Source organism: Leguminivora glycinivorella, chromosome 16, assembly GCF_023078275.1.
Source record: "Leguminivora glycinivorella isolate SPB_JAAS2020 chromosome 16, LegGlyc_1.1, whole genome shotgun sequence".
Taxonomy (NCBI): domain Eukaryota; kingdom Metazoa; phylum Arthropoda; class Insecta; order Lepidoptera; family Tortricidae; genus Leguminivora; species Leguminivora glycinivorella.
The window spans coordinates 20,533,605-20,546,303 of NC_062986.1; the positions used below are offsets into that span (position 1 = coordinate 20,533,605).

The 12,699-nt window shown below is 36.0% G+C and overlaps 1 protein-coding gene and 1 non-coding gene across 2 annotated transcripts; both read left to right on the top strand.

Annotated features, from left to right (window-relative positions):
* The first annotated feature begins 3,350 nt into the window (after positions 1-3,350).
* Positions 3,351-10,153, top strand: LOC125235030. The gene is made up of 5 exons (XM_048141492.1): positions 3,351-3,501; positions 4,724-4,823; positions 5,309-5,399; positions 8,728-8,841; positions 9,889-10,153. The coding sequence occupies exons 1-5, from the start codon at positions 3,372-3,374 to the stop codon at positions 10,021-10,023; spliced, it is 570 nt and encodes a 189-aa protein (XP_047997449.1). The 5' UTR covers positions 3,351-3,371; the 3' UTR covers positions 10,024-10,153.
* On the top strand, positions 5,903-5,974 carry Trnae-uuc. Its single transcript has one exon. It is a non-coding gene; the product is annotated as a tRNA-Glu (tRNA).
* Positions 10,154-12,699: the final 2,546 nt, after the last annotated feature.

A 12,699-nucleotide genomic window follows, 5' to 3' on the forward strand; every position in this document is an offset into this window, starting at 1 on the left:
TCATATACTTTCTTCGTTACTCTCCTCTCATCCATCCTCTCTACATGCCCGAACCACCTTAACATACCCATCTCAATCTTTGTCACCACATCTACATCCAATCCACACTTCTCTCTTATCACGCTATTTCTGATCCTATCACTCAACTTCACACCAGCCATGCTTCTTAACGCTCTCATTTCCACGGCATTCATTTGACTTTGATGTCTTTTCTCCCACACCCAACTTTCACTACCATACGTAAGTACCATACATAGATTAAGTATATTTATTATTTTAAGTTGTGAAATCTAGTCTTTTACAACTCTAAAGATATTTTTATTTCTATCAGTTGTTATTTTGTTTTTCATCATGTTTACTTTTTAAACGTACTTTGACATTTAGAGACTCTATACATCTCTTATTAGTTATAGTAGCTTCTTACTTTAGTCACCTTTAGTTCAATTCTTATTATTAATTGTAATGTTGACATGTAAAAGTGCCCCTGTGCCCTACTTACTGCACATATTTTTGATGTTTTTAATAACTTTCGAGGACTTGGAACTTTCGGAACAGCCCTCGTAAACATTGTGACAGTATAAATAGGGAAATTTTAGGTCAATTTTAACCAACAATCTACCAGTTCATTCACTTTGAGTTGAGTTGATCATCAAGCTACAATATCGAATTAGGAATGCCAAGATGCGTAGTCGCATCAAAGTGTAAAACGTGGGTTTTGTTACCAAACTAAAATGGAATTTAGCAAAACTTGTTTAGGCAAAGTGACGGCAAATAGACTAATATTTTAGCAAAATGATGGCCTCATTTGGATGTAAGAAGCGCCTGCTATCCGTTGTCTCATAGGATGGACAACATCCGAAAAATTGTGGATCACTTCTGGATGAGACCATCTCAGAATGAGAGGCCTCTTCATCATCATTTTGCCAAGCGCTTCTTACGCTATAGCTATCTGTAAGCGGCCACCATTCCGTTAACATTTTTGTCCATTTGCCATTACTGTGCCTAGCAAGTGATAGCAACATGTCCCACCTAACTCCATTTTAGTTTGGCAAAGACGAAACCCACGTCTTGTACCTTGGTGCGACGACGGATCTGGGCATCTTGAATTTTGATACCGAGCATGCCGATGTCAGTAGATATCCATACTACTATTATAAATGGGAAAGTGTTTGTGTCTGTTTGTTTGTCCATCTTTCATGGCAAAACGGAGCGACGAATTGACGTGATTTTTTAAGTGGAGATAGTTGAAGGGATGAAGAGTGACAGAGGCTACTTTTTGTCTCTTTTTTACGCGAGCGAAGCCGGGGCAAAGGCTAGTATACCTATAGATACAACACTTGTGATAAAGGGCTGATATTATGATGATGAGTAGAGATAATAGCAAGTATGTCAGTAAGTAAATGTTTAATTGGTTAGCCGATAAGTACAATGGGTGTTCAAAATACTGTGTTACTGAGTCATGGCTGGCTATTTACTTTCACTGGTGACGCATGCGCACTTGAAAGCAGGTTTAACTTTAGCGGTAGACACTACACATATTAGCACAATACAATACAATACAAATACTCTTTATTGCACACCTCAATACACGAAACAACATAGCAAGTATAAACAACAACTTAAGAGGTAAAACAAGAGGCGGTCTTATCGCTAAAGAGCGATCTCTTCCAGACAACCTAGGTAGTGGAGAATAATAAATTTAACCTTGTAAGTAGGTGTACTAAATGTAGACTTAGAGGAAATCTAGCACAAACTATACTACGCAAAACAAAATAAAATACACACATAAAAATAAAATACAATACATAAACATACAAATACATAAATATATAACAAATTACATGCCAGCTATAGGGGACATAAGTCTATCAAGGTATCATTGATCAATGATCAGATAAAAAGTGAAGCTTGAGAAGTATCTTAAAAGAAGTAGGAGATTGAGCGCGTCTAATATTTAGGGGTAGGGAATTCCAAAGCCGCACAGCTTGAAATGTAAAGGAGTTGTTATAGAATTTAGACGAGGACGACGGAACGGAAAGAAGCAAATTCTGAGAGGACCGAGCAGAACGGAGATAGCTGCAACGGTTCTTAAGATAGCGGGGAGTCGTTGGGTTAAAAAGAATGGAATATAAAAGGGACAGCACGTGAGAGTTACGACGAAAACGAATAGAGAGCCACTTGAGCTGCGAACGAAATTGAGAGACATGGTCATATTCGCGTAACCCAAATAGCACTATAGTGGTATGAATTCCGTTTTGGAGGAGTTATAAAGTAGGTACTAGCTTTTGCCCGCAGCCTCGCTAGCGTTCAATTCGAGAATTGCGGAATGCTCCATATAAAATTCCACCCCCAATTTAGGGAAGTGGGGGGTTAGAAAGAGACAAAAAGTATTTTTCGGATGTCGTTCACCCAACGAGCTAACGGATGCCAAGCGCTTCTTACATGTAAGCGGCCACCTAATACTTGTTTTGTGTGTGTGCTTATACTTTTTGCTTATTTTAACATAATATTTCAATTTTACAGCGCATTGGCCTATAAGTATAAGCTGTAATGCTGTGATTTTTTTCTTGGAATAAATAAATAAATAAATAAATAAATTCCGTTAACATTCTAGTCCACCTACCATCACTCTGCCTAGCATGTCCCGCCCAACTCCATTTTAGTTTGGTAATGACGAAACCAACGTCTTGCACCTTGGTGCGACGACGGATCTCGACATTCCTTACCCGATCTCGAATCTTGATACCGAGCATGGCATTGCAGAGCTCTTTTGAATAGTCTTATCTATTTATATTCTTATCTTAAGCTAATTAAATAGTATTTGCAATGCAACGTATACAAAAGGAAAATTAAATATATAGACCGTCAACCAAATCTTGTCACTAGAAAAATGCGGCAAATTTGAAAAATCGCGGGCTAGCAACACTAGTTTTGAAAATCGGTGGAAATTCGTGGAACTTCGCGTGTCATTTGTATCTTATCTGTGGAAATCTCCACCCTACCAAAAAGAGAAATAACTAGCACATATCCGTCCCTTTTTAATACATTGTCTAATTCGTAAGGAAGGAGCGAGCCCCTTGAAAAAAATATATCTGTGGCTGTTCGACGTACATTGCTGGTTTTTGTTCCTTTCATAAGGATACCATACTTTAGTTTGATGTACATTGCTACTGCCAAAATTTGGTTGACAGGCTATACTTAACCACTCTTCTAAGGCCAAGGAATCAAAGGCTTGATAAAAACTTTTTAACTATTTTCTTTACCAAGGAGTTCTTATCTCAGAAAAAGATAAACCTGTCACTCAGACATTGACATTGCACGAGTGTTTATTTATCGTATTTTATCTTATATTTGCATTTATATTATTAACCATGGATTTATTGTCTGATCCGTATCCAGAACTGCAGCCGATTGAAGAGGTGGCTCTAGACACTGTGGTGTCCGTTGTGAACAGAGCCAAGGAGCAACTAGGACAGCGTCAAACTTTGAAGGAACTTGCACGTAATCCATACTTCCATACTAATATTATAAATGGGAAAGTGTGTGTGTCTGTTTGTTTGTCCATCTTTCACGGCAAAACGGAGCGACGAACTGACGTGATTTTTTAAGTGGAGGTAGTTGAAGGGATGGAGAGTGACATAGGCTACTTTTTGTCTCTTTCTAACGCGAGCGAAGCCGCAGGCAAAAGCTAGTTAAATTATAAGCATTTCGTCACTACTTTGAAACAATCTCGTATCTCACACTGCTCCTCAAAGTTAAAACGCAGTAAGTCTATATGCATTGCATACATACTTATTACATTTTTCTTTTCATTGACAGAAGAAGATACAAGTTTTTTTTTAAGTAGTGACGATTTGTCACGTTGTCCTATACACCATTGAATGTAAGATTCTTCATCCGCAAAGTCAGGTCGCAAGACGTCTATACTTACATTGGAAAAACCTTTTCGATATTCACTTAACTAGGGTGACTAGGTGCACATCTGGTGATGCCGTCACTTAGTAGACTTCCAGACTTTCTGGCAGACAGCATATCGAGGGTTTACTGGTGAAACAGATTTATCGAGATAATTTGTCCTTGAAATAACAACTTTGTTCAAATTATCGGGTTTCACCAGTAAACTCTCGATATATGTACATATTTACCACCATTATTTTAGACTTGAGTAATTTTTGAGTTCCAGCCTCAGGCACCAGAGGACTTGGTCACTTTTTCTTTCATATGTGTAATTTATTTCGGTTTTAATTTATATACATAGTAGTGTGACTACTTTAAGACAGCACAAGTTGAAATATTTTCAATAGATTATAATTTAACTTGTGTTCATTAGAATTTTTGAGTAATTTTTGACAAATGCTTCTGCCTTATTAAGGGTTACTCTTCTAAGATCGAATTAGTTTCAATGCCCGCCGCTAACGTTAATGTGTGTCATGCCCATTACGTGTATTTGTGACAATCCGGACCTCTCCTTCGTGCAACACTTATGAAAGAAACTCTGTGTATCAAAAAAAGCCAATGTTCTTCCAGCAAGACGGTACCAAAAGCAAGGTTCTATGTCCAGCAGTCTACTTCAATAGGGAAGGAGAAGGAAGAGCACATGAAACAACTAGTACCACTCTTGGCAAAGGGTTAAAAGAAAACGAAATTGTGTCATTGCAGTGACAGGTTGCCAGCCTCTCGCCTACGCCACAATTTTTTCTTAAAACTCTTTTTCTGTCTCCAGGATGTCGAGAGCTCTTCGGCAGAAAGCCTAAGCTAAACATCACCGGCCTTCGAGCTCCACTGGCCATCACAGCGGAGCATCTCATCGACGACACCATCAGGTTCAATCAATCAATCAGAATATAAATAAATAAATACAATAAATAAATATTGGGGACACCTTACACAGATCAACCTAGCCCCAAACTAAGCAAAGCTTGTGCTGGGTGCTAGGCGACGATATACTTACTTATATAGATAAATACATACTTATACCTATACATAGAAAACACCCATGACTCAGGAACATTTTAAAAGCGTCGAACATAGTCTCACTAGTTATCGATAGAATGTCAAAAAGTGTCAAGAAAACGTTTAAACAATTAGGTTTACAAAAAATAATTTTGAATGCCTTTTTATTATAAATAACATAAGTTACTTACTTAACTTTTTTGTGAAAATACATCGAAAAAAATATTACCAAGATTTGCTCAAGATTTGTTCATGCATATTTTTTCTCCTTCTTTTAGCGTCAGAAATGCATGTACAACTTTAAAAACAAGTCAAATCATAGTTATGAATTACTTACTCATTGTTTTTTTACCAGGTTCAACTGGAAGCTGACTGATCTCTTCCTCTTCTGCATCAACTATAAGGGCGGGGATGTTGATGAGCCGTGTCATTATTACTACTATGAGGCAAGAGATTTTCCTATAGATAAACATCAAACAGCATATTAATCCTTAAGATACTTTTGGCAAGATAATATTTTCCTATTGTTTAAATTTAGACCCATAAACCATATTTTCCACCTATTTTTTTTGTTAATGACAATCGAAGTTCGGGTGAGAAAATACAAATAATATAGGGGTAGGTGAACTATTTTGGCATCGAAACATCTGCTCATGATCATCAAACATGTGACCCATTTTTAATTTAGATTGGTAGAATTTTTGTGTTTTGTTCCGTGTCAAGTGTTTTTTTTTAATGACGTCACTAAAAATAGAATTTATTGTCCTTATTGTACATTTTTCTATTAACTTTAATATATTATTTATGTCAATGTTATCAATATCACTCAATATCAAATACAGAGACCGAAATAAAAATATTCCAAGGTAATTGATGTCATTATCGAGCCCTGACGTCACTCGAGCCTCGTGTGTAGATTATAACACATAATTTCGGCCGTTCCGTCATCTCCCGTATGGTCTAGTGGCTAGGATACCTGGCTTTCACCCAGGAGGCTCGGGTTCGATTCCCGGTACGGGAATAAATTTTTTGCTTTTTTTTCTACAATTTTATAGTACCTATAATTTTGGCTGTGCCTAGATAATTATTAGCTAGAGATTTTTTATACAAATGCTTAGTTTTCATGTTTTTAAAAACGATGACTGTAGCGGTAGCGGTATTCAGAAAATGTATCTTTGAAACAGAGAGCAAATAGTTTTGAAGTTCATATTTTAACGTTTAGGTAAAGCTAGTGCAAAGTATTTTACTCAGATTTTTAATTATTTTTTCAGAATTTAAAAATTATTGTTAGAATTCATACGAATTTAAAAAACAAATAAATAATATTCTGGTAATAAAGAACTTAAAATAATTAGTTTGAACTGCCTGTTATTTGCTTCTGTATTAAGTGTGACAATATGGCAATAAAAATTATTCCTAGATCAATTTGTTTCAATAATCAGAATCACCAAGACAATACCCTTCTCTGAATAGTCTGAATAGGTACTTAGGTAATGTCGACTTCTACGACACCCACTGCAAGAAAGTGGGTGGTGAAAATCTTAACCCGTCACCACCAGGGACGAGAGTCGACTGTGGGATATGGGTTAAATTGTGGCGTAGGCGAGAGGCTGGCAACCTGTCACCGCAGTGTCGTAATTTCGTTTTCTTTCAACCCTTGCCAAGAGTGTCACTGAAACTTGAGTATAGGTGAAAAATTTAAGAAAGTCGCCTGTTGTTTGTGTGAGTGACGTGTTTCCAATAAGCGTTTGTTTTGTTTGTGTTAGCAATTTTAAATAATTATGTGTTCTCTATTCAAACACTTTTTTCACCTATAGTTTCATGTGCTCTGCATATAGGGCTGCCATCCGTCCGGGTTTCCCCGGATTTGTCCTAGTTTGGAGGCCGTCCGGGGTCCGTCCGGGCGGGGTGTCAAGAAGTGTCCGGGGAAAACCCGGACACTTTTCATGTAAGGAAGCACCCCATCGAATTTATTATTATTATTATATTATTTGATACACTAGCAGCTGATAGCTGATGCGTGTATATCACTGCACTTGTTGTTCTATTTAAGTATTTAATAATTAAGTAATTTAAGTATTCATCAGCGAATTTAAGTTGACTGATTAACTAATATCTGATTACATAATAAGAAACCGGCCAAGTGCGACTCGTACTCGCCCACCGAGGGTTCCGTATTCGTACAAACTTTAAATGGTTAAAAAAATCTCATCTCATATAATTAACTCTAATGACTTGACTAGAAGTATAGGTACTAATGAGCATTATTGTGTACAGTATAGCGCCGTCTCTCGGTGCATTCTCTAACTAATTTGCGCGACCTGTATAGTATGAAACGAGACGTGGACAATGAGATGTGGTGCTGGCGGAGAATGGAAGGGATTAGTTGGACAGAAAAAATATCAAATGCTAGAGTTCTACCTCTAGATAGGATTAAAGAAAAAAGAAATATATTAAAGACAATAGAAAACAGGGGGCCGATTTTTTAGTCTCACGGCGTTCGAATTCAGAAAATTGTCACTGAAAATAATAGGCAATTCACCGTTTTCAACCGGTATTTTAGTGACAGTGAGACTCAAAAATCGGCCCCCAGAAGAGGCGTACTAGTTGGACATCTGCTACGACACGACCTGTTTCTCAAAAACATCGTAGAAGGAAAAGTAGAAGGAAAGAGGGGAATAGGAGAAACTATTTCAAACAAATTAAAGAAAAGGTTCAGGTCGTGTCGTACCAGAAGGTGAAGGAGTTGGCAGAAGACCGGACGAGTTGGAGATTGCTCCACCGATAAGAGCACAACTCTTAAGTTAGAAGAAGTATAGTATGATGTTTTTTGAGGGATAACTCTTTATAATGTTAACCGACAGTTTTCACTTTATTTGAAAGATAATGTTTTAGGTACAATCTCGTCTAATTTTGAAATACGATAATTACGATATGGATGTATAATATGTATAGGTATGCAAGGGTGGTAAAAATGAAAGTTGAAATTGAAGTTTCTTGTCAATTAAAAAAAATTCCTTGATACAGACTTGATTTTATTTTTCCTGTAATATTTAGTATAAGATCAATGTTTCGTAAAATTTTCACAATATTTCGTTCGTAAACTTCGGAGATAAGGGGGGGGGGGGGAGAACGGTATATTTTTTACATTTTCCTTCGAATATCTTTTTTTTTTTGACAAAAAAAAATATAAGATATAGTTTTGTTATTTGAGCTCTTTCTAACGATACCCTACTTGACCTAGTAACTTGAAATTTACAGTTTGGCCCCCTTTTAGTTTGGCCATTTTATATAATTTATATTGATAAATAAAATTAAATACCTAATACTTTCAATTTATAGCGGTTAACAATGTTCATAACATAACTTGTCCAAATTTCAAATCGATAGCATAAATAGTCTCGAGATATTTAGTAATATGACAGACGGACAGACAGACGGACAGAGTTGTACCATAAGGGTTCCTTTTGTACCTTAGTACGGAACCCTAAAAAGAGACAAATTTTATTTTTTTGTAAGAAAAATTGTTATTTTTTTTTTTATTGTTTATTGCAAATTACACATTGTGTGAAGTTAAAAAAAAAAGTGGATAAAAATTAAAGGTTAAATAAAAATTTTTCGGACTCGTCCGGGGAAAACATGCGATTTACCCCAAATGTCCGGGTTTTTTGAATCTTTGTCCGGGTTTGGCGAAATTCGAGATGGCAGCCCTATCTGCATACGCCTTTATGGGATACAGGCGTAATTGTATGTTAGATTTTTATATTGTTTTAGGCGATATTCAGCCAGCCTACACCACAGTACCCCATACCACAAGCCACGGTTACCGTCTACTTCAGAGTACAGGAGAAGTTTACCCATCCTCATAATAGCACCCCAGTCCCTGAGGTAAGCAAGTGTACTACTAGCCCCGATGCAGTGGATTTAAACTTTTCTGTTATATGTACTTTACAACTTGTCGATATATTGTTATCGATATATACCCTTCACTATTTTTATTTTGCTGTTCCTGTCAGTCATTTGTCAATTTAGTCCGTAGGATTATGAATTTTAGTTTAGGTACTTAGATTTAGTTAATGTACAATACTGCCATAAAAAATAAACTAGATTAGTATTAGCATTAGACATTAATGATTTTTGAACTAAGACATTATTTTTGTACAAACAGGAGAACCAAAAAAAAATGGTCTGACTAGACGAATACATATGCATCGGGGCTAGTATACCTAATGTGCCTAGTACCTACATACATATTACGTCTGTAATAATATTTATATATTTTTGGGTTCTGTCTAGTAGATACAGAACCCAAAAAAAAAGTTTCCCTTTTATTGTACGTTTAATGATAGGGGTAAAAATCTGGGTTTAATTGAACTAAATATTTTATTTTTACATAGCCAGCCCACCATATCCTGAAATTATTACCAGGTAATAAACACAAGGCGAGACGACTAAAAAAAAACGATTTAGTCCGTCAGTTAGATTATCAAAAAAAAAATTGGACTATGACTGTGTCCAAATTTATTTCATTTTTTCTTTTTTCTCGTAAACGAAAAATGACGACGGTAAATTGCGTTGAAGTTTCACGGTACGTGACCTCCGGAACTTTGATGCTATTAGAAAAAATGAAAAATACGTGTTCAGTATTATTGGGCGATCTAATTTAACGGACTAAAAATAATGCCACATCGTCACGACTTTGAAAAATTCTCGTATCTCACGCTGCTCCTCAAAGTTGAAACGCAGTAAGTCTATATGCATTCCATACATACTTACTACAATTTTCTTTTCATATACAGACGAAGATACAAGTTTTTTTAAAAGTAGTGACGATATGTTTTATGTAGCCGTGGTGTGATCGTGGTCAAACGTCTACCTATTCATACTAAAAAAAAAAGTCGTCATCCCTATTACAACCACCCTGTATTTTTGCAGATCCAGTTCCGTCTAGAAGGGCAGAGAACTTGGCACGACATTCGCTACGTCACTCTCATTCCTGAGTGGCTGCTGGCCGTCATCCAGATGAAGATCATCATGTTCAAGCGAATTGAGAAATATAGCGTTTTCTGAACAATTATTTATGTAATCAGCAGTTCTTGAAAAGTTTGTACAAAAATTAAGGAAAATGTTAAATTTGTTTTTATTATTCCTATTTGGTTACCAAGATTCTTCTAATGAATTGAGATTTTAGTAAGTTTTATTTCGTCATTAAGGTTCTCTAGTATCTATATTTTCTTAATTATAACAATTATCCTGTATATATATCTTACGAAAGTTGACTTATATTACTAAATGTTAGTAACAAAATAGAATCAATTAAAATTTGCTGACGTGGCTATGTACAAAGTTGACGGGCACTGCTCTAATGTACTTTATTGCTACCTACTTTTTACGGAACCTATATCTACAATCTACAAAGCGCACAAAATTTCATGTTCATATTTTTATTCTTGTTAACACCCACAGATGTCATATATACCATAGATCAAGCAAACGTATCTACTTAGCGTGTCAAATGAACTCAGTGAAATCCACTGAGTTGTCCGTCTTTACTCGCAGCTTGCAGCTTTCGGGCGTCAATTTTTGTAAGTTGAAGTCAATCAAAACATAAAAAATGCCTCGTTACGTGATATTCAATTGCAACAACACAAAAATTATGAACAATCAAGAGCCTGAGACATATTTAAAATTACAGGCAAGAAACAACTTCAGTACAAAATTTGACACGCTCGGCCCCTATACAAATATATGAACTTGTTTCTTCTATATAAATAAAGTTCTGTGTTAACACCCATATAAATTAGATTTTAATTTGTTTTGGATATGCATTTCGTTCTACATAATCTACATAGGTAAAATTTTCTTATTAAATTCGTATTTCTTTGGATTTAATTAATAATTTTTAGTCGTATTTTAATTTATTACCACTCGTTACGAACTTCCTCTTTTTCGCACTTGTCTCGTACCTAATGTACTATTTTAAACCGAATACAGAAAATGAGCATTTCTTTTTTTTCGACACTTTCATCAAATGTGATATTTTTGAAAAAAAATATGTTATTTCTACTCAGAATCACTAGCTTTTTCAATCCTAGTAGTTAAAAAAAATGTCCCATACGATTTTTTTCTTATTTTGTTACCATTTTCAGTACATGTTGTGTGGGGTAACAAAAGAAGAACTGGGACACTTTTTGTCTCCCAGTGTTGAAAGTACTCGTGATTCTGAGTACAATTGACCTAAAATTCCCTAGAAAAATCATAATAAAACAAAATGGCAAAAAAAAAGAAATGCTCAAATAAAAGAAAAAAGTATTTAATCTCAAAACTATTCACATATACATATTTTTACTGACCTTTGACAGTCCCATTATGTTTTAACCACCAAAATGCCACAACTCTGATTCACTGCACAAGCTTTAAACTGGATTTATCTTCAGGATGTATCATTCCAAGCGTTTTGATTGTATGCTAATAATTTAGATGAATCTGACATTGTTCCTAGAAAGCGTATAAAATGTTTAGTCATTCGAAATTGTACCTACATCAAATGAGTTTTAAATGTTAGTTTAATTTACATATACATCAAATATTTGAAGACTTTTCATGTATTTTACCGTTTTTATTTTGATTTTTCCCGAACTTACTAGTAATATGGAATTTCCAATTTTCCATTATCAACGTTACATTTCGTAGGCCTGGGGCCCGTTTCTCGAAAGGCTTGTACGCATTACAACTTACAAGTGCGCGAACTGTCAAATCGTATGGGTTGTCATGGAAACACACTTGTAATACAAGGCCACCACACAAGCCAAGGCCAATACTGGGCCACTGGGGCCCATTTCTCAAAACTAAAAGTTACAAGTTACAAGCGGAAGTCCCTTTCCAACTTGTCATATTAGACATTGACAACCACTTGTAAAATGTAACTTGTAGCTTCGAAAAATTTGACCCTGGGCACAGAATATATAATAGTACAAGTACAGAAGGCTCACTCCTTTGAAGTTCACAAAACGCCACCATTCTAAATTATTACCTACATTAACAAACGGACCGCACGCGTGCAGAGTTCACATTGAATTCTATTGCACCGCGCGAAGGTCGTCGCCACTGAATGGGCCGCGAACACGCGGCCGCCGGCATGTACTTGTAGCGCGGTGAAAGGATCGCGGAGTGAGCCGCCCCTGCCCTGGGGCCCATTTCTCAAATCAAAACTGAAAGTTACAATGCAAGTTACAAGCGTAAGTCTCTTTTCAACTTGTCATATTAGACATTGACTACCACTTGTAAATTGTAGCTTCGAGAAATGGGCCCCTGGGGCCTGTTTCTCGAAAGGTACAGTCAAGTGCAAAAATACGTATCGATTTTATCCGCTCAAAAATATGTACCGAGACCTTATTCCGCCGACAAGTGCTATGGGACATATTTTTGATAAGTTGTACGCACCCATATTTTTACACTTGACTGTACAAGCCTTGTATTACAAGTGCGCGAACTGTCAAATCGTATGAGTTGTCATGGAAACACACTTGTAATCAGTGTATAGCTACTTTGCTTATGATTAATATTTTTAGTTAATATTTCTATTAATTTCATTTGTTTAACTTTAATGAATACTCTGTAATGTTGACATGTAAAAGTGCCCCCGTGGCCTATTTGCTGAATAAATGATTTTGTATTTTGTATTTGTATTTTGTAATACAAGGCTTGTACCTTTCGAGAAACGGGCTCATTGACTACCACTTGTAA